Source organism: Akebia trifoliata, chromosome 4, assembly GCF_017979445.1.
Source record: "Akebia trifoliata isolate Shusen 1 chromosome 4, ASM1797944v1, whole genome shotgun sequence".
In the NCBI taxonomy this organism is placed as follows: domain Eukaryota; kingdom Viridiplantae; phylum Streptophyta; class Magnoliopsida; order Ranunculales; family Lardizabalaceae; genus Akebia; species Akebia trifoliata.
In genome coordinates this window covers 8,579,996-8,602,066 of record NC_141378.1, presented here as the reverse complement: position 1 = coordinate 8,602,066, position 22,071 = coordinate 8,579,996, and the positions used below count along the sequence as shown (strand labels likewise).

The 22,071-nt window shown below is 34.5% G+C and overlaps 3 protein-coding genes and 1 non-coding gene across 4 annotated transcripts; 2 read left to right on the top strand and 2 right to left on the bottom strand.

Annotated features, from left to right (window-relative positions):
* The first annotated feature begins 868 nt into the window (after positions 1–868).
* Positions 869–2,571, top strand: LOC147403530 (RING/U-box superfamily protein). The gene has a single exon (XM_086439133.1). The coding sequence runs from the start codon at positions 1,079–1,081 to the stop codon at positions 2,249–2,251; it is 1,173 nt and encodes a 390-aa protein (XP_086295259.1). The 5' UTR covers positions 869–1,078; the 3' UTR covers positions 2,252–2,571.
* A 9,453-nt stretch (positions 2,572–12,024) lies between these two features.
* Positions 12,025–14,450, bottom strand: LOC147403529 (oxygen-evolving enhancer protein 1, chloroplastic). The gene is made up of 2 exons (XM_086439126.1): positions 14,137–14,450; positions 12,025–12,911 (listed from the first exon to the last, which is right to left on the bottom strand). The coding sequence occupies exons 1-2, from the start codon at positions 14,374–14,376 to the stop codon at positions 12,153–12,155; spliced, it is 999 nt and encodes a 332-aa protein (XP_086295252.1). The 5' UTR covers positions 14,377–14,450; the 3' UTR covers positions 12,025–12,152.
* A 1,861-nt stretch (positions 14,451–16,311) lies between these two features.
* Positions 16,312–16,385, bottom strand: TRNAI-AAU (transfer RNA isoleucine (anticodon AAU)). The gene has a single exon. It is a non-coding gene; the product is annotated as a tRNA-Ile (tRNA).
* A 1,235-nt stretch (positions 16,386–17,620) lies between these two features.
* On the top strand, positions 17,621–20,099 carry LOC147403527 (pentatricopeptide repeat-containing protein At4g32450, mitochondrial-like). Its single transcript, XM_086439124.1, has one exon. The coding sequence runs from the start codon at positions 17,621–17,623 to the stop codon at positions 19,691–19,693; it is 2,073 nt and encodes a 690-aa protein (XP_086295250.1). The 3' UTR covers positions 19,694–20,099.
* Positions 20,100–22,071: the final 1,972 nt, after the last annotated feature.

Sequence of the window (22,071 nt, the reverse complement as noted above, 5' to 3'; positions counted from 1 at the left end):
GGTGTTTTTTAGCAATTCGTTGGATTTCCAAATAACGCATTAGCTGTACTTTTCCATGAGAACTAACATTGGACCTCAACTTTTACTTAGTACACCCAAATTTATTAAATTACTTATCACAACCAAATTAAAGATTAAAACAGTATTCAAACATTTTCAATACAGTAATTGTTTACAAATAGGATTAGACTCATATGAAACCATAATCTAACAAATAAAAATCAGAGAGATTCTATTGGCACCCCAACTTTTACTTAATCTCAACCATTACGAATTCATTTTTTTTTTTTAAGTGGAGTGCCAATTGCAGCTCTCCTTTTCTTTTCTTAATACACCATAATTTCTTAAATTATTTATCAGACTCCGATTAAAGATTAAAACACAATCTTCAAACATTACAAAGATTTAGTTCAAATTATAATCTTAACATTACAAAATTTTATAACACTTGTCTACACAATTTTAGTAGTTGTTTACAATTATGATTTATGTAGTTCATATAAAATCTTAAATCCAAAAAATAAAAATCTAGTCACAAAAATAAAAAATTAGAGAATTTCTATTGGCAATGGCACCCCAATTTTTACTTTGTCTCAATTATTCATTTATTTTCTTTATTTTTAATTAGTGTGTAGTAAGTAAAATTTAGGTGCCAATAGAAGCTTTTTTTTTTTTTCAAATAAAGAAATAATATTCACAAGAAACCGTTGCTTTATTTTGGGAATTATTATTTTATTTATAAAATCGGTCGAATCCCGTAAGAGTCAGACCTCTGGCTTTTTAAACACCAATGACTAAGAGTCCAAATTTATTCCTTGAGTGCCACGTATCTTATTAAGAAAAACAATATGTTTTATTTTCACTTAATCTAAGTGGAAGTCAATGACTGTGTCGCCGTGTTAGAGAAACCATCCAACACCAGACGTACACTATCATTTGAACTTATCTCTTGTCTAAACTCTATTCTCAAAGCATAATCCCCGCAAAAAAAAAAAAAAAAAAAAACCAGAAGAACCAGTTCGCACCAAGTAGTAACGAAACCAAAAAAAGAAAAGTCAAACGAAGTTGAACGACAAAGATGAGACCTGTAAATTCGTCGGAGTCTACTCCGTCAACATCCCGAAAATCTCCGACGAGAATTCCGGTCGATTTTAGCCCTCCTTTGATCGCCATGGTGGTCATCGCCTTCACCGCTTTCCTCATAGTCACCTACTTCCGACTAATCTCCCGTCATATCATCCCTCCAATCCTCAATCATCTCCGTCGATTTCGCCACCAATGGAGAAGATGGCGCCACCGCATTAGAAGACGAAGATCTTACGATCCTTCTGAATCCGATCTCCAATCTTTCCAATCTAACAATTTTTTCGAATCCGCAGTAACCACAACAACTGCCTTTCACTTCTTCTCTTCTTACGGACTCGATGAAGAAGTCATCAAAACAATTCCTCTCTCGATCTACACCACTGAAGGCAACAAAAAAGGTTTCTTTGGATCCATCCATCATTATGATTGTGCTGTTTGTCTTCTCGAATTCGAAGATAACGATTACGTCCGTACACTTCCTGTTTGTGCTCACGCTTTTCATGTTGATTGCATAGATGAATGGCTTAGATCTCACGCTAATTGTCCTCTCTGCCGCGCTGGAATATTCCGTCCAGAATCTCCGTTTATTCCGTTAATGGCTGCGAGAATTCGTCCGAGTCTTGATGACGGTGTCTTGGAGAGTATTCTAATTGAAGCGCGAAGTGTAACGGAGACGGAATCTTACACAACGGCTGCTGAGATAGGACCGTCTGTTGAAGAATCGTCACCAAGAAGAACTGAAATCGATGAAAGATTGAATCGTAGGGATTTTCTGTTAAAGCGATCTTACTCGTTTGGATTCGAAAGGAATTTAGCTTCGGATAGGTTAGTAATGGAAGCAGCGACGGCGTCACCGTGGAGATACCGTAGAGGGAGTTTCTGGAGTAAACGACCGTCACCGTTTAGTTCTTTGTCGAAACATAGAGTTTTCTCGTTCCGTTACTACAGAGGTACGAAATCTCCATTTTTCCGTCGAAGAGGTGGATTATTTCCGTTATCTGAATCGAACGTCAGATTCTCCGGGGGAGGTTCATCACGACGGAGCAAATCGATGACTAGTCCGATCTTCATGAGATCGTCAGCAGCCATGGCGTTTTCGTCTAGCAGACTCAGGTGTGGAGATCTCGAAGCGCTGCTATCGCCGGAGAGATTGAATAGACGGTAGATATGCTTCCACGTGTCAATAGAAATGGAGAGAAGATCTGAAATCGACGGTGTTATTACTGGGAGACTGGGACCGCGTCTTAATGGCTGTCGCATGTGGAAATTAATGTGTTGCCGACTTTGTGGTGAGAGCCATTAAAGAGAGAGAGCATTAAATGAGAGAAAATGGAGTCTGAGGAGAGAAGAGAGAGAGGACCATGCGAAGGTTTCACGTTCGTCTTCGTCTGGTTTGGTGAAACTCATAAATGCTTCTGTTGGGTTTATTTTATAAAAGCGGGAAAGCAACAGAGATATTTAAAATTTGGGGGTTCGATTGATTAAGTGCTTGTCATCACAATTTTGTTGTTTAATAGGTGAGACTATTATGCAATTAAAATATGCCATGTGTTCTCCAATATATTATACGTGGACACATGACAGTTCTTGTTGTGTACCGTACATCCCTTCTTTGTGTTTCTCGACTTCAATAAATGGACTGCTGATTTTCTAATTAGAAAGTCTTCACTCGGCTAATACTCGGATGATGTGGTGCGGATAAGTAACCATAGATCTTTTTCCCCCCGGATACTTAATCTCATATATTTTATGACGATGCACAATTGTGTATCTCGAGGAAAATTTTGTGGTTTCTCGTCAGCCCAGTTTTTAGCTAGTGAAAACTTTACGGTTAGTAAATCATTATTCATGAAAAAACGGATAAGTCTGATATTTTTTTGAGGTGTGGTGATGATGTAACTACCTACGTGGCATATTCAATGGACTATCTGACATGATAAGTTTGAGAATCCTAGATTTGCACTCCTCGAGGAATATGATTGGCTCGGGATACACTTTTTTTTATGAGGAAGTGCAGCAATGTATCTTGAGGAGCACAGAGTAGTCGAGTGAGTTTGTCACGTGAGATCACCGATTCTTTTTTTTGAGTCGTGATAATCTGATCATCTCACGTGGCATGCTCAACTTACTCTCCTGACGTGATAAGTTCAATAGTCATAAATTTATGACTTGGCATATACTTTTTTATGGGGAAGTGCAATTTTGTATCTATAAAGTACAAATCTACTATTCTCAATACAATCTGAAAAAAATTCAAATTTATAGGTTTTGAGTCATCAAATTTCATAAAATTCGATAGGTCAAAGAGTCGAATTGGCCTTGAATTTTTTATTATTATTATTATTTTTTCGATAAGTCAAAATTATTAAATTAATGAAGGATGAGAGAAATTCGAAAGTTCTAAGCCATCAAATCTAGGAACATCAAGAATTTCGAAGATTCTAAACCGTCAAAATTTAATTTCTAAAATTCATAGGCTTTAGCCTATCAATTTTTTCTATCAAATTTTTTAATTTTCACATAATTTGAACTTGTCACATCAAGAGAGTCAATTGAGTATACCATGTGGGGTAGTTAGATTATCACAATTCTATATATATATATATATATATATATATATATATATGGGAAATGTTCAGCAACAAACATTTTGACAAACATTTTGGCAAAACATTTTTGAAAATATGGGTTACAGGTTTTGGAATGGGCTGATTTTTGGTGAGGATGATCTCTACAGGGAATAGATCATCATCACCAAAAATCAGCCCATTCCAAAACTTCTAACCCATCAAAAATGGTTTACAAAAAATGGACGGTCCACAATTTTTCAACCTGTTAACATGGGGCTAGAAGTTTTGGAATGGGCTGATTTTTGATGAGGATGATCTCCTCACCGTAGAGATCATCCTCACCAAAAATCAGCCCATTCCAAAACCTCTAACCCATGTTTTGAAAAATGTTTTGACAAACATTTTGGCAAAACATTTTTCAAAACATGGGTTAGAGGTTTTGGAATGGGCTGATTTTTGGTGAGGATGATCTCTACGGTGAGGAGATCATCCTCATCAAAAATCAGCCCATTCCAAAACTTCTAGCCCCATGTTAACAGGTTGAAAATTGTGGACCGTTCATTTTTTGTAAACCATTTTTGATGGGTTAGAAGTTTTGGAATGGCTGATTTTTGGTGATGATGATCTATTCCCTGTAGAGATCATCCTCACCAAAAATCAGCCCATTCCAAAACCTGTAACCCTATTTTCAAAAATGTTTTGCCAAAATGTTTGTTGCTGAACATTTCCCATATATATATATATATATATATATATATATATATTTTCTCGTGATAATTTGACTTACCCACGTGGCATACTCAATAGACACCCTTGACGTGAAATGTTCGTGATCCTCGATATTCATAATTGCATTCTCCCATAAAAAGTGCAATTCCGTATTTCGAGAGCAACAATTCTACGATTTCTAACATATCACGTCAGGGTTATCGATTGAGTATGCCACATGGGTAAATCAAATTATCACGACTCACATGACATGTATTGGGGGGGGGGGGGGTGGCATTTCAATCATCCACCTTGAGTGCATACGATCCAAACTCTTCAATTAAATAAGATAGCTGCTATTAACACCCCAATTTTTTAAATCATTGATCACACCACATTTAAAAGGTTAGGGATTTTTCATAAAATGTGCGCAACTTATGTTCAAATTTAAATTTCCATATATTATTCATTTTAATTCCCAAAACATGCATTTCAAGTGAATTTATTGGTATATCTATGAATTTGTAAAAGTTAAAAGTGACGAATTCACGATTTTGTAAATTATGAAATTATTAACGTATGTTTTAGGAATTAAAATGAACAATAACTAGAACTTGGAAGTTTGTCATATTCAACACACCAAATGAAGATTCACCCTATATGTTAAAACACAATATTCAATCATTACAAAGATTAGGCTCAAGTTATTGTCTCAAATTTTACAAAACCTTATATAGCACTCTTTCAAACAATTACATCAGTTGTTTACAAATAGGACTAGGCTCATATAAAATTCTAAACTTAAAAAAAAAAAAAAATTAACAACAACAAAAAAAAAAAAAAAAAAAAAAAAAAAGATAGAAAGAGCTTGGTGTGGCAATAGGAGCCCTCTAAAAAAATTAAATTCAACATTATCAGTCATTTTTATTTGGACAAAACAGACCCAAACCCATTAGGATTAGGTTAGAGCTTAGGCGACTTAAGTTCGATGAGGTATAAGACTTGTCCAAGTTAGGGCCTATATCTTTAGGGCTGGGTAGGATTCAACCACTATGAGAAATGCTAAACTGGATTCCTGCAACAGTGACCCTAGGACTTTGCTGACTTGGTAGCGTGGACCGAGCCAAACATGCTTTTCCTCGAGATGTGAGTGTTGTATATTCAAGGAGAATCAATGGGTTTTTTCAGACATAGTGCTTTAGAAAGTGTGTTAAGATGTCAGTGTAGCACAATTCAACTATTATTACAAAATTTGTTGGGAATTTATTATTTACGGTGCTTGGTTGTAAAAATGGATCTACATGTAACAATCATACAAAATTTGTTAAGACATTGAGAAAAATGTGTGCCTCAATTTTATTTGCGACCTGCTATTGGCACCCAACTAAAATAAAAAAGAAGAAACCAATGGCTTAGAATAAGTAAAAGTCCGAGTGCCAATAGAATATCTCTCTCTCTCTCTCTCTCTCTATATATATATATATATATATATGGATCTGGTTCAAGGGTCATATGAGAAAACATATGAGAAAACTTCCGTTTTTCAAAATAAGGGTTAGAGGTTTTGGATTGAGCTGATTTTTTGCAAGGATGGTCACTATGATGAGAAGATCATCCTCACAAAAAATCAGCTTAATCAGAAACTTCTAAATCCATCAAAAGTGATTTACAAATTAGTGATAAAAATTGGTAAAAAATCGACGGTCCACATTCTAAATCACTTTTAATGGGGTTAGAAGTTTCAGATTGGGCTGATTTTTTTTTTTTTAGATGATCTTCCTATCATAGAGATCATCCTCACAAAAAATCAGCTCAATCCAAAATTTTAACCCATATTTTAAAATTTTATTTACCGTCGAAAGTTTTCTCATATGGCCCTTGAACCTGACCATATATATATATATATGGGAAATGTTCAACACCCTAAGCTTTACCCTACACTTTAACAAACGTGTTTTGTCCTATATGGATTAGAAGTTTTGGAATGAGTTGATTTTTGGTGAGGATGATCTCCTCACCATAGAGATCATCATCACAAAAAATCAGCCCATTCCAAAACTTTTAACCCATGTAATACAAAACACATTTGTTAAAGTGTAGGGTAAAGCTTAGGGTGGGGAACGGGACCCTATATATATATAGGGAAATGTTCAGCACCAAACATTTTGGCAAAACATTTTTCAAAACATGGGTTAGAAGTTTTGGAATGGACTGATTTTTGGTGAGGATGATCTTTACACCGAGGAGATCATCCTCACCAAAAATCAGTCTATTCCAAAACTTCTAACCTCATCAAAAATGGTTTACAAAAAATGGACGGTCCACGATTTTTCAACTTGTAAACATAGGGCTAGAAGTTTTGGAATGGGCTGATTTTTGGTGAGGATGATCTCCTCATCGTAGGGATCATCCTCACAAAAAATTAGCCTATTCCAAAACTTCTAACCCATGTAGGACAAAAATGATTGGCTAAAATGTTGGCCAAAATGTTTGGTGTTGAAAGGAACCCACATATATATATATATATCCTAATCCTATTTGTAAACAACTGTAAAAGTTATTTGAATGTTTTATAATACTTTTAACGGTTCAGGTAATAATTTGGGGAGAATGACTTTGAAGTACTCTTTATTGAGAATATGTACCGAATAGTCCCCTAGTAAAGAACGCGGGCCATTTAAATCCCACTTAATAAAATATTAATCTATTAAGGATCTTTTGAAGATTATTTTTAAGAAAAATACCTTAAATACCCTTTTAACAACTTTACAAAATATTTTTTATCTAAAAATATAGGGACTCAATTAAAAAACTTGATCAATTTATTTAGTTATTAATATTTTTGTGAAAAATAAAAAATAAATATTTTATTTATTAAAAATTAAATTCAATATAATTTTATTTGACATATTTGTGTATACTTGTTAATTTTTGAGTTGAATCAATTCGATGAATACTCAAGTCAAGTTTTAAAATTATATTTTAATTATTTATACATTTTAATAAAACTAATATTCATAAACCAAAGTAGTTTGATAATGATCATCCTCATCTCTATCATCATCATCATTGGTGTAGTCATCATCATCTATATGTTTTAAAGATTATTAGTTTTGGTTAAAGAAACAAATTTATTTATTTATTTATTTATTTATAATTTATCTATAAGAGATGACCATAGTTAAGGGGCATGTCATTAAGTATAAAACATAGGAGTAGTTCAAGCATGTTTCTTTAAACTTCAAAAATCATTGAAAGGGTAATTATGATATTTTCTCTTTAAAAATCATTTTTAGACAAATATTTGTTGAATTGAGTACTAAAGAGTCCATATTTTTTTAAGGAAATTTTTTATATATACTTAAAAAAAATAAGTCTTTGCAGTAATTGATTGTCCCATAACTTTAATCAAGTTTTTGCAATGTCTGGATGGTATATTTTAATCTTTAATTGGGGTGTAATAAATAATTTAAGAAATAACAGTGTAATAAGTAAAATCTTGGGTGCCAATAGCAGATCTCTTTGGAAACTCATATCACTTGTAAGAGCCACGTGATGGTGAAATCTAATTTGTCCCAAAATCCACCTAGGAAATACAGGATAGGGGTTTAAGTTGGAAGTTGGAACCAGAGACATACGTCTAAGAGCCAAAACCCAACCGAATTGCCATTAGAACCAAATCAAACCGGATTATGGTCGGTACGAATTGGATTGGTTCTACGGGTTCCCAATTTCCTACAAACTTAATGGAATAAACATATTTTTAATGACAAAATAAATAATAATAAAAAAATGAAATTTCATATAACAAGTCACTTATAATATAATATAAGACTTCAATTCTTGGTTTGATTCAGTTCTATACAAGTCTTAAACTGAGAATCAAACCAAATTTATTGATTCTCTATTTTCTTCACTTGAAACTGAACAAAAACTTATTCCAAATCGAATCAAACCAGCCCAAAGCTATTGGCTAGATTTTAGTTCTCGGTTTGAAGCAGTCCATGTTGCACCCCTAATACATGATGGTCCCCAGGATTTAGCGTTGGACTTGATGTCCCAATTTGTATTTCTCTATTTCTCACGTTTTATTAAAAATTTTAAATTCCCAAGTTTCATTCCATTTCAAAAAAGTTTTTGAAGAAAATTTTCATTTTTGTCAAAATCAAAACTTAACGTTGACTCAAAGTATTTGAGTATTTTGGAAATGTTTCAAAATATTTGGAATATTTTGGTTGAGATTGTTTCAACAATTTTTCCAAGCCAACTAGAATATTGTCTCAAAATGAGATTTTTAAACCTCTATAGGCTTTTGCATTTGGTTTGAGGGAAAGAAAAATTTGAATGTTAGCTTCAAATAAAATAAAATTTTCTGCTTATAACCATCTACTTTTGAAGTTAAATGTTTCTAGAACAATTTTTTCAAAGATAGGATGTGGATTGTTTTTCATAAAAAAAATAGGAGGTCTTGTTAACGTGTGTCCTAGGGGCACACGTCTAGGACACACGTTTAAGCGTTATAAGTAGGAGTGACAATCTTAACACGACTTGAAAACAATACAAAGTTAATAGGTTTGAGTCATAATAGTGTCAACCCGTCTAACACGATTATTAAATGGGTTGGATTTGGATTTTGGGCGTCAACTCACCTAATCCGTTTAGACATATTTAGTTGTTCTATCACTAACGTGTAATTTTAAATATATAAATAATTATTTAAGAATTTTTTAAATTACTCATTTTTTTTAGAATTTTCTAAATTTTTTTCATAATACATTTTTTTTAAATTAAATTCTGTAAAATATAAAAGGTGTTTTAAGATATTTTTAAATTAATAAATGACTAAGTTTTAGTTTGGTAAAGAAAAAAAAAACATTTTTCTTAATAAGTTATTTCTTTATATTTATATTTTTCTACTCAATTTTTTCATTAAAATCTGGACGTATGTTGTGTTTGATTCCTAGTATTGGCAAAATGACCTTCGGTAAAATTTAAGATCTTATCAAGTAAGACTATTATGTCTCATGTGATGGTGAAATACACTTTGGTTAGCCAATAATAACAATAATAATAATAATATTGAAAAACACTTTTCTTACCAAATTAGTAAGGAAAGTTTTCTGATCACATCACCTTATGGCATCCAAAAACATGATCTAATGCCACATGGTTGTAAAGGGTAAAATTTTACAAACTTTAAAAAACAAATTCAGAAGAAAATTATTTTGCACCATTGAACTTAGTTTACGGTTTTGTGACTTTATTTTTAATAATGATATTTTATTTTTGGTGGTGAAAATTGAATTTATTTTTTTTCAATAAAGATTAGAATTTTATTAAATAAGTTATATATGGGTTGGGTTTGGGTGACATGATTATTAAATGGGTTAGGTTTAGGTTTGGTAAATTTTTATAATACCCTAATCTCAACACGACACGAACACGACCTGACCCGTTGCAACCCCTAGCTATAAGTAAACTTTGAAAAGTTAATTTCAAATCGAAAATGCTGTTAAAAAAATTATTTTTTTATTGAAATACCCTCATATCCCAATTTCAAAAGTGTATTTTTCACACTTTAACTTATGCCCTTAGGGCACACGTTAACAAAAGGAAAATAGTTTACTGCTTGTGTTGGACACTAGGTCCAACACTAAGTTGACCTAGCAGTGTATAGAGAATCATTGATTTTCTAACTTGTATTTTGAGAAAATAAATCTATGGCTATTGTGCACTTTCCTCAACTTAGTGTTGGACCCATGTTGAACGCAAGGAGTGTAGCAAGACTTACAAAATCCAAAAATAGGATGTGGTTTCATACTTGTCGAAGGAGACTTTTTTACTTAAATAATATATATGACAGTATAAAGAATTAATAACTCCCTGAAGACATGCTGCTGATGATATGATTGTAATCATTGATCGTGATCATTCTTCGATCAAATTGTGATGTACCAAAGATATGATAAAAATGTGACAAATCCAACATGTGATTATAATCATTGTTTCTTAATGATCTATAAAGGCTCATGTAAGACTAAGCAAGGTATCTCGACTGTTTGATCTTACATGAAAAACTTGGATGGTGTCATCGCTAATGTAGGACAAGCAACAAAAGACTAGATAGAGCCATAGGACCAAAAGAAGATGGGCCAAAAGCTAAACGTACACATAAGCTTCAACAAGCATTACTTTGCAATCCTAAATCCGAATGGTTGTTATTAGACTAATTTGAAAAGAGTCATGCTACTCGTGCCCATCATGTATTTTTTTGGCATCTAGTTAAATAGAATTTTAAAATATAAAAGAAAATTACACATATACCCTCATCAAATTACTCTATGTACCCCCCCATCTCCCCATCCATCTACCAAATGAAAATCCATACCACCTCACCATCTTCTCCATCCATTTTCTTTTTTTCCACTATCTCTTTCTGTCTCTCATTCTTCTCCTTTTGAGTTTTGTGAAAGGTTGAATCAATAGAGATTAGGTTTGAATTTTTTTTTTTTAAATCATCAAAGTAGATGGAAAAATCTCTATTAAAATCTTCAAAACAACGATTTTGAATTAAAAATTTCAAAGATTTTTGGACTGATTTTGTTCGGTAAATTCAAACCAAACTTATTTTGATAGATTCAATAGGTATCCTACCGATCATTACAAAATAGATTCAGCAGACTCGACTAGAGGTGTTAGGGTTACACAAGAAAATTTGATTCGATAGGTATTAACGAATTTGTTTTGCAATGTATGATAGGTACCTATCAAATCAGCTAAGCACAAGTTTGGTTTTGAACCTATTGAAGGTCATTCAATGGATTTTAAGATTTTTGATAAATAGATATAAAAAATAGGTGGGTGTAAGGTGTATCTTGAAAATTTAGGTGGGCGCCACAAGTAAATGGACGTTGAGAGCGTATATGGTGGGCTTCAGTAGCACGACTCATTTGAAAAGCCTGCGCTGAGCACTACAACAGGGCAATAATCAGAGGCTGTTAGTCACTCTTTACAAATGTTAAAAAAGTAATTTCGGGGTTCAAAAGAAACTTTTTGGGTTACTTTTTTATTTTTATTTTTAACAATTTTGATGTTAGTTTATTTTGAGTTATTTAATTTGAGATTATTTTGTTCAAGTATTTTAAGGGTAGTAGAATTTTTTTATTCAAATTAATAAATTTATACTATTTTCCGAGTGAAATTAGAAGTTTCATAGACATCATGGTTTTAAATCTCATCTGAGATTGAGATGACTCATCCGATACGTCTTTGTATCATTCTCCAACAAGACTGATAGATTAGTTAAATGTATCAGATGAGATTAAAAATCATGATTCAAATGTCTTATTGTTGAATGTGACAACTCAAACATATCAGAAAACTAGTCCGAGACGACTTGGGCTCGTTCATGGACGAGATGAGACATCAAAACAAGTTTAAAAACCATGGTTTACTTGAACAAAGTGGGGGAGGCATTTTTCACCATTCAGAACATCAATAGAGAGTTATTTCTCTTAATTTCCTTGTGGATTCAAGGTTATTTATCATTACTAGAAAGACTCAGTGATCTTTTCTTTTGTTTCAAAATAATTCAACTGCGCCAAATATATGATCTAAACAAACATTAGCATGCAAATTTGTAAAAACATCACAACAATAATTTACATTAGAGACCATATATAGTCTCTATGATTCATTTATAATCAGAAAATTGGGAAATAGTCTACCCAAATTCCCAGCAAAATCCAAAACCATTAATAATACATAAAAATAGCAACAACAAGAACCCTAAGAATCAAGTTGGGCATACCATATCCCTTGAATCTTCACCTCCTTGGGAGTTTTTGCACCCAAATCAGTATCAGAAGGTTGAATACTCTCAAATACTCCAATCAATTCACCGGTCTCTGGCTTACTATTAGTGACACTCAAAGTAATACTCCCCGTCGACGAAGACACATTCTTTATATTCTCCTTGACGAGCTCCTCCTCGTCTCCTCTTCCACCGGCAGGCAAAGCAACTGCATTATCATAACCTGTTGATCCACCTCGTCCCTTAGGGTCCAAGAATGATGATCCTCGGTAAGATGGTACAAGGAATTTTCCTCCAAAACTCTCCGGCTTGCCCGATGCTACAAGTTGTTTAACAGTGAAAAGGAATGGGACACGTTCGCCTCCAGGGAGCTGTACGGTAACCGCGGCATAATCAATCCCATCTTTCTCCACGAACTTGACGGTACCATCGGGGGCGACTTCAAAGGGTCCCTCGATCTCGTCAAGGGTGTAGGTCAAACGGGTCATGAGCTTTGTCTTTTGGAATTCGGGAGGGGCATTCTTGCTAACACCCTCGGCTTTGACGGTGAATGAAGTGGGTTCGAGGCAGAGTTTCTTCATGGTGTATTTACCTGTTTTGAAGGTGAAAGATTGGACGCCACCATCGATTGTTGGGCATTGGTTAGCAGTTCCGGTTCCCTTCACTTCCATGTAGGTCTTGCTCTGGATTTCGTCGTAGGTTAGCCGTTTTGGAATCCCTTCAGCTCCTGCTCCCTGTAAAATGATACATTGTGGAATTGGTTGCCATTAGTATTTTGAAAAAGCGAGGGAAAGTGCCGCAATATTGCTTCTGCTATTGTGCGCCGATTAACTATCAGAAGTGTCCGTTATAAACCATAATCCTGATAATGTACTCCAGGGAGTTGGATAGTTATTCACTTACTTACTCAATTTTTTCTTTCGTTACTACGTGAATCCACTGATCAATGTCTGATTGGCTCATTCATTAGGAGCCTCGAAGTTTGAAAAAATAAAAAATAAAAAAAATACAAAGATTGAGATCTTTCTCCATTAGATTCTAGAAATTTTTATCATTGGTTTTATGTGTTCCAAGTTCCAACTACCAAGTTCATGATTGAAAAAATGTTCAATTTTAAAAGCTTAAAATCACCAATCAGATTGATTTTGACACCAAAGTCCATTAGAGGTGGGGCCTAACTTTTAAGCAGAGTTGTGGTAACCCTGCTTAAATGATCAACTTTTTTTTTTTTAATTTGCATAATTAAATGATTCCAACCATTCAATAGTGAGAAAACACCTTTGACCGTGGAATTTTCTTAGTAACTAATGAAAATGACCTAAATGCCCTCAGCTTCAGCTAGCTTCTTACCAAAACCACTTAATTTTTTTTTACTCCCAAAAATTCGTTAGTCTTCAATTTATAGGTTAAGTAATTTTTTTTTTTACTTCATCTTCAACATCAAGATGTGTAATTAGGCAATATTTTCCATAAGATCGATTTTCAGTAGCAGGGTTAGTCAAACCATATTCTGATTTTGGATTGTAAAATTACTTTTCAGAAATAATGTAGTCGAATTAGATTCTTGATTCTGAAAATCAGTTTCTACACTCTCTTTCTGATAATCAATAAAATCAGAATCAGGTTGAACAATCCAAATCGAACACCCCCTTTTAATCACCACCGTGTCAATTTTTATTTTTATTTTTATTTTTTGTTGATATTCTGATTCAGATTCTGGAATCAATTTCTAGAAATAGTATAAGCAAACAAGCTTCTGGATTTTGGAAATCAATTTCTATAATCAGATTCTGAAAATTAAAAATCAGAATTAAACGTCAAAACCAAATGGTCTTAACGATCTAGCTGACTTTCCAGTATCTGTCTACTAATCGGAAAGTCAGAAATACTTTAAACATCAAATAATGTTAGTGTATGATTAACTCATTGTATCATTCAACTAAGAAGAAACAAACCTACCGAAACTACGAGGGCCGAGGTAGCAAGCGCGAAGCCAGCAAGCTTGGTAGAATCGGCGAACTTCTGAGCCAAGTCTCTTAGATCAGTTTGTAGAGAGCAAGTGAGCCTGGAACTAGTTGGCTCGAAGCCGAAAGCTTTGCTAATGTTCTGAGATGATCTCAACTGCAGTCCACTTCGAGACGATGAGCCGATCTTAGTCGGCTGCATGAGCGTAGCCGCCGCTTGAAGAGACGCTGCCATGTTGTTCTTCTTAGTTTCTCTTTCTCTATCTCTCGATGGATTTACAAAGAAGAGATTTGTTTGTATAGAGAATAATATTGGGTGGCCTTGGAATGAGACGGATAAGAAATTGGATAAGATGTTATCTTATTGGTGGTTTCTAGCTTTGCTACAAGGGTCAATTGTTTGCCACGTGGTAGTCAATAGATATTCTTCTTCTATTATCAAAGTAGTAATCTTCTGGGTGATTTTGAGATGACATGCCTTTGACCTCAGTCTACTCAAGAAGATTAGTATAAAGTTATCTAAATGTGCTATTGCTCAACTTCAAGAAAAAGAAAAACCCATTTATTTTTCTCTAAAATTCCATCATTTTCAAGCTTTCTACCTCAATAATAAATTATTTTTACACCATTCAACCTTGATTCAAGTTCTTGTAATTTTTTTTTTTTTTAAATTTAATTTCTCTACCTAAATCCTAGAAATTGAAGATGACAAGTTTTGCGGACAAAAATAAGGGTACTAGACGTTGAAGAAAAGGACATTTAAGGTCATTTTCTCTTAGTCTGTCAAAGAAGAAGTGAGTTCAAGGAGCAAAAATAGATGAAACCATATTTTGCTGGGCCTGACAGCTGAGCTTCACTTGGGCCGCCTATTGCCTCTTGACCCGCTAACCAGGTTGGGATTGGGGCCGAACTGAAGAGACACAGGCCTTGATCTTGATATTGAACCCGCAACTCATAATTTTCAATTCCAAATATTTTCAGAGCTGCTATTGGCACTCCAATTTTTACTTATTACACCTCAATTAAAAATAGGGAAAATAAATGAATGGTAGAGACCAAATTAAAATTGGGGTGCGGGGTGCCAATATATATATATATTTGCTATATATTTATTTTTTGGGTTTAGGAATTTATATGCGCCAGTAAATAACTACTGAAATTGTTTGAGTGTTATAATGTTTTGTAATGTTGGGATTATAATCTAAGGGCAACTTTGTAATTTTTTAATAGTGTGCTTTAATATTTAATTGGGGTGTGATAGATAATTTAAAAAATAGGGGTGTAGTAAGTAAAAGTTAGGATTGCCAATAGCAGTTCTATTTAATTTTTTATTTTGGTGTGGCCAAAAGCAATTATGAAGTTTAGTATGATCCAATGGATTTAAGTATTAGAATTCTAATTTACTCAGAAGCCATGAATTTCCATTCGGTTCCTATACACTTCGATGCTTTAGTTAATTTCACAAAAAAAAAAAAAAATGAATCAAATAAATACATTCTACATCTATTAATAGATTTCATATACAAAATCTTCTCTGATTTTATACTAAAATTTAGATAGATGTTTATCAAGCTGAGTCAACGTGATCTAATTTACGAGTGAACTAAAGAAAATAAATAAATAAATATATCTATAATTATAGAGAAAATCGACAAGAAAATAGCAAGGACTAAACTAGAAAATACTAACACAAATATTTATGAGATTCACCCTTTTATGATTACGTCCTCAATGGTGATCCCACTTCTTCACTATAACAAGCAAATACTTATAAACAAATCCATCATTCTCTGGATTTTCTCCCTCAAATCCATTTGTTTCCACTCAACTAGATTCATCTTGGTATCGTTTTATAACGAGTGAAATATTTCTTATGAATCGATTCACACAATATATCATTTGACAAGAGAGATGACTCGAGCGATATTTTGAAAAAATTAATCAAGTCAACTGAGTTTTAGGTTTTGTGAACCAAATAAAAATATAATCATATAACTTATGATCTTTTAATCACCTTATTGTAAAAATTATTATTATTATTTGTATATAGATATGTGTTTTGTGTAGTCCACACAACATGCCTTGGATGAGTAAACTCGACATTGCATGAAATACCGAAATGAGAAAACTGTAACTAGATAAAATTCAAATTATCTACATACATAATAAATGGCCCATGCAGGTCTCGAACCTGCGACCTTCGCGTTATTAGCACGACGCTCTAACCAACTGAGCTAATAGGCCTAACTGTCCATGTTAGCTCAATACTTTTAAAATTCGCAAAAAGTTGAATGGTTACATAAAGTTTTAGGAGAGGTCAACCGGGCAGACCTAAGTGATGCATTTTTATTAAAAAAAACTCCCTTGGAGTTCTACAACTCCAAAGGGACCTTACTTTACCAACTTTGCTACTTTATCATGTTTATTATCCATCAAACCTTTGGAGTGAGGATCCACTTCATAAAATTTTGATTAATGAAATTAATTTGTTACTTCACATACTTGGAGTGGATCCCAACCGCATCAATTTTGGCATCCAAAAATATTATTTGATGGACAAAATTATAAGAATTTGAATTATTTTTTTCAAAAACAATAAATTTTCACGATTGAATATTAGTTTTGAAATTAAGAGTTCGGTAGCCATTCTTTTTTTTAAGACTAATCAAGCTTAATAATGATTTTTTGTTTTTCTTTTGCATATAAATTTTTTCATGAAATCTAGAAAATTGAGGTGTTGGATTGCTGATTTAATAATTCATATGAAATGCTATCTTGATTCAAAAATAAGGATTGTTTAACAACAAACTTGATAAAATAGGGGATTTTTTTTTTTTTTTTTTCTGTTTAACCCCACGGGTTGGCCTAATGGCAAGTTTAGCTTTTATACCCTTCTCAGGAAGGATTTGTCAACTGTTCAAAACCCCACAAAACAATGAATTCCTTATAGCCACCCTTCAAGGTTTAATTGACCCTCAACTCAACTAGTTGCACCTTGCACATCAGAGACTTTTCGTGGGGGTTAGTCTCACCCAAACATTGGGGATACCACAGAACAAAAAAGAGAGCTTTTATTTCCACACCAACTTTTACTAACGCCACACCAATTCTTATGTAAATCTAGAAAGTTTTACACAGCTGGGGAGGGGTTAGCAAAAGTTGGTGCGGCAATAGTTACTCTAAAAAAAAAGAAGGGAGTTTTTGCAATAAAATTGCAACAGATAGGCCTGTCCTGGAAATCTCTCAAGTTTTAATTCCGAGATAGTACTCTAGGTTTTCTTCTTCGTATTGCCTTTCTTCTTCGTATTGCCCTCTCTCTAGTCTCAAGTCTCAACCTCTGTTTTTTTGGGAGAGTAAAATTTCTCTTAAAAAGATCCCACATTTGTTTTCCTCTCTTAGGTTTTCTTCTTCGTCTACCATCTCTCAACTGAGAGCAAGAACCAGATCAGTCGATATTTGGGGGGCTGGTCTGTCCTATAATGTCCAGAAGGAGAGCTACACGTCTTACCATCAACTCCATTACAGCGTTTCTCAAGGTACGCTCTTCACGTTCCCATTTGAATCCTCCTCACAACTTGTTTGATTCGATCAAGACCCTAACTTTAACCAAGAACCTCAGCACTGCCGCTGAAACATCAGATTTTCAAACTGAGAACAGAGAACACTGCGTAGATTATCAGCAATACCCATTTCAGCAGAACTCGGAAGGGTTTTCCAGTGAAAACCAAAACCCTAGAGAGTTTCAGAAGAACCCAAATTGGTTTTATGGAGAAAATCAAAACCCTAGAGAAGTTCAGAAGAACCCAGATGGGTTTTACGGAGAAAATCAAAATCCTAGTTCTTATCGGCAGAACCTAGTCGGGCAAAATAGAAACCCTAATAGTGAGGATTATCGGGGAGACCCTAGAGAGTTGCAGAGGAATCCAAATGGATTTTATGGTGTGGGTTCCAATGATTTCCAACAGAACCCAAGTGGGTATTACAGAGAAGAAGACCCTAGAGAAAATCGTCAATACCCAAATGGGTTTAATCGACAGAATCCTTTGGAGTTTCAGGCGAATCAAAATGGGTATTACAGAGAAAACCCTAATCCACAAATTTCATATGGGTCTTACAGAGAAGACCCTAGAGAAATTCAACAGAAACCAAATGGGTTTCACCAAGAGAACACTTTGGAGCTTCCGCGGGGTCAAAATGGGTTTAAGAGTGGTAATTTTGGAGATTTTCAGCAGAACCCCAATGGGTATTACGGAGAAAGCGTTGGAGGATTTCAAAGAGGGATCGGTGATTCGAACACTGTAAGTAATGTGAAACCTGGTGTCGAATTGGTTGAAACTGCTGAAAGTAGCCCGTATAAGGGTACCATCGATGAGCTGGATGGTTTTTGCAATGAGGGTAAATTAAAGGAAGCCGTGGAAGTTTTGGAGTTGTTAGAGAAACAAGGGATCAATGTGGATTTACTGAGATATTTGCGGTTGATGCAAGCATGTGGGGAGGTTTCAGCTCTCCAACAAGCGAAAGCTGTCCATGAACACCTCATGAGATCAATGGTTCATGTCCAAGTCAGCGTTTATAACAAGATAATAGAGATGTATTCCAAATGTTGTTCTATGTCTGATGCTTATGAAGTCTTTGAGAAAATCCCAGAACGGAATTTGACTAGCTGGGATACCATGATAACAGGGCTTGCAAAAAATGGGCTTGGTGAGGATGCTATTGATCTATTCACTAGGTTCAAGGAAATAGGTCTTAGGCCCGATGGTCAAATGTTTATCGGGGTCTTCTCTGCTTGTAGTGTTCTGCTAGACATTGATGAGGGAATGCTGCACTTTGAATCGATGAACAAGGTTTATGGTATTGTCCCCTCCATGGAGCATTATGTGAGTGTAGTGGACATGTTGGGAAGTACGGGGTGTTTGGATGAAGCTATGGAGTTCATCGAACAGATGCCTATTGAACCAAGTGTAGATGTTTGGGAAACCTTGATGAATCTCTGTAGAATTCATGGAAATACAGAACTTGGGGACCATTTGGCCGAGGTGGTCGAACACTTAGTTCCTTCTCGTTTAACAGACCAATCAAAAGCGGGCCTTGTGCCAGTTAAAGCCTCTGATCTTGCAAAAGAGAAAGAAAAGAAAAAATTATTGGGTCAGAATCTTCTGGAGGTGAGAAGTAGGGTCCATGAGTATAGGGCAGGAGATACATCTCACCCTGAGAAGGATAAGATCTATGCACAGTTGAGGGGTATGAGTGCACAGATGAAAGAGGCTGGTTATGTGCCTGAGACTAGATTTGTATTGCACGACATAGACCAAGAAGGCAAAGAGGAAGCCCTTCTTGCCCATAGTGAAAGGCTAGCTGTTGCTTATGGCCTTATTAGTAGCTCTGCTCGTTCTCCAATTCGGATAATCAAGAATCTCCGTGTCTGTGGGGATTGCCATAGTGCATTGAAGATCATATCAAAGCTCGTTGGTAGAGAACTTATCATACGGGATGCCAAGCGATTTCACCATTTCAAGGATGGGCTATGTTCTTGCAGGGATTATTGGTGAAAGTTGAAAAAAGAGAATGAGAGGTATTATTTATGCAACTCTGATTGGCGTCCCATTGATTTCCCTTTAATTTATAGTCGGTGCATTTTTGTCAATGTTCTTTTGCCAGTTATTAGGGCTGTCTGCATCTTATAGACAGATTCTCAATTGAAGAGTTCCCCATTTATGAAATTATTTCTCATAGATAAGAACAACTTTTATTATAGTTTATTGTGAGTCATATTGGAGTTAGTGTTGCAGTAGTGCTGGATTGTTTTTCTAATAAACTAGACTAGAGAAGGAGAAAAATGAGCACTATTTAGAGGTTTAACAAATGAGTGATTCAAGCTTATTTTTAAAATTCTTCCAAGCAATATATCTTTCTTTGAAATATGAATAATGCAGATTGTGCCCAGTTTTCCTTTTCTATGTTTTTAGAGATGTATTCACTTATTATTTGGGTGGCCATTGTGGGCCCCCCTTTCTCCTTTTTCTGGCTTTAATAAATTAATACTTGTCAAAATAAATAAATAAAAAGGTAAAAATCTTAGGCCTGTACTTTTGCTTCTCCAAAAGCTCTTTTGCCTGTACTCTAGATATGTCACCTTCAAGATTGAAGCGCCATCACAAAAAAATGTAAGGTTAGCTGGTCCAATTGTATTCTTCCATTCGAATCTATTTTTATAGCCAGCCTTCTGTTATTGGACGTGTGTTCACATCCGATCTCATTTTCTTATTCCACATTCTTTTAGAAATTTCGACTTTCACTTTTCTTTTAGTTTGGGTTGTAATCTGGCTCTGTTGCAAAGGATCTGTACTCTAGCTATATCTTTCAATATCCTTTGTACTTAAAATCAGCATGGACACAGATCTGGATCAACTCAGTAGATCTGGATCAACTCAGTAAATATTAAAAAGAAAGCACAGAGCTAAGGCTTCGAGATATTACAGACACTATCCCAACGGAATAGAAAGTCTTCGAAATAGACCCTTTTGAACTCCTTGAAGATGTTACACTAGAAAACAAAAACCCCAAAACTGATAAAAATAACTCTTGGATGGACTGCATCCTTCCATCGGAAATTCTAGCATCTTTCCTTCCAAATCCCTAAGTAATCATGAACGGAGTTAGACTCCAAGTCAGCATCTTTGAATGATGAAAACTCATCCCTGATTGAAGCCATTCCCCAAAAACGTCTTTAACTCTACCCGACAAGCAACACTCCACTGCGAACGGAGAAAAAAAAAAAAGAAGAACCCACACCTCCTTAGCTGTACCACAGAGAACAAGCAAATGGTTGGTTGATTCCTCACTTGATGAACACATACAACAGAAATTGGGACTGCAAAAATCCCTTATTCTCAATTGGTCCGAATTGGTGTGTTCGGTTTTCCTTTTTTCTCTCCTTTCATTAGTAAGATCCTTATCTCACCTCACCAGTGATATTCAGTTCAATTATCTCCACTTCTTCATCATTCATGATCTTTACTGAGATAATCATGTCAGACGATCCAAATTAGATTTTCATGGGAGGGATTTTGATGAGTCATGATTTTGAAGATATCCTTGAGAAGATGCCAAGTATAGACACATAATTGAAAATCTTTTTAGCTCTTTTATAGATATGGAAGAAGGAAAGAAGTGATCATTTTTTAAGCAGATACATTGTCCTCCATTTCAGTTCACCAAAAATGTTAAATTAAGTTTGTTGAATCGAATTAAAAAAAATTCAGTTAACCACAACGTTGGGTCTGAAAACTTGATTAGTGCTTCATTGAATGCCATGAACTCTGAGTGGGATAAATCGGTAAGTTGCCTGATGATTTGCAGCTCGATATGTGATGAGTGAATTCTGTAATTTAGGTTCAGATCCACCACATTCATCATCATAATCACGTACTCCATAATTTGGTAATTTATACATTTTTTAAGGCTCAATACGTCCCACGTCAATTAGGGAGAGCTGTTGGCAGAGAGAATTCTTTCAATGAGAAACCTGCTCCAAAATATTTTGATGGGCATTCGAAATGGGACCATTTTTATGACTTCAACTCCAGCTAATTGTTGAAACAGAAATCCCATTTATTAAATGTTTTGGATGGGTCATGTGGTAGGTACCCTTTGGTTTGAATTTGGAACCCAATGTCTGATTATCGAGTCCATGAATAATTAATTTATTAAATTTGTAGGACCATGGTTGAACACTGATTTAAATTGGTTGGACCATTTTATATCTATATTCATTCAAAAATCTAAATTCATGCCTATCTGTTTTTTAAATTACATTAATTTCTTTTTATAGAATTTTTTTTTTTCACAAAACCTGTTGAAAGAATCAATTTTTGTTTATAAATTGGGATCTAACCTGGTTGATCCCAGAAAGTATTTATTTATTTAA

What these genes read in the sequence shown, in the direction of transcription:
- LOC147403529 (XM_086439126.1), bottom strand. Translation starts at nt 14,376, where the DNA reads ATGGCAGCGTCTCTTCAAGCGGCGGCTACGCTCATGCAGCCGACTAAG. An exon ending in CCTCGGCCCTCGTAGTTTCG is followed by an intron (nt 12,912 to 14,136) that starts GTAGGTTTGTTT and finishes ATCATTTTACAG; the next exon opens with GGAGCAGGAGCTGAAGGGAT.
- LOC147403527 (XM_086439124.1), top strand. Translation starts at nt 17,621, where the DNA reads ATGTCCAGAAGGAGAGCTACACGTCTTACCATCAACTCCATTACAGCG.
- LOC147403530 (XM_086439133.1), top strand. Translation starts at nt 1,079, where the DNA reads ATGAGACCTGTAAATTCGTCGGAGTCTACTCCGTCAACATCCCGAAAA.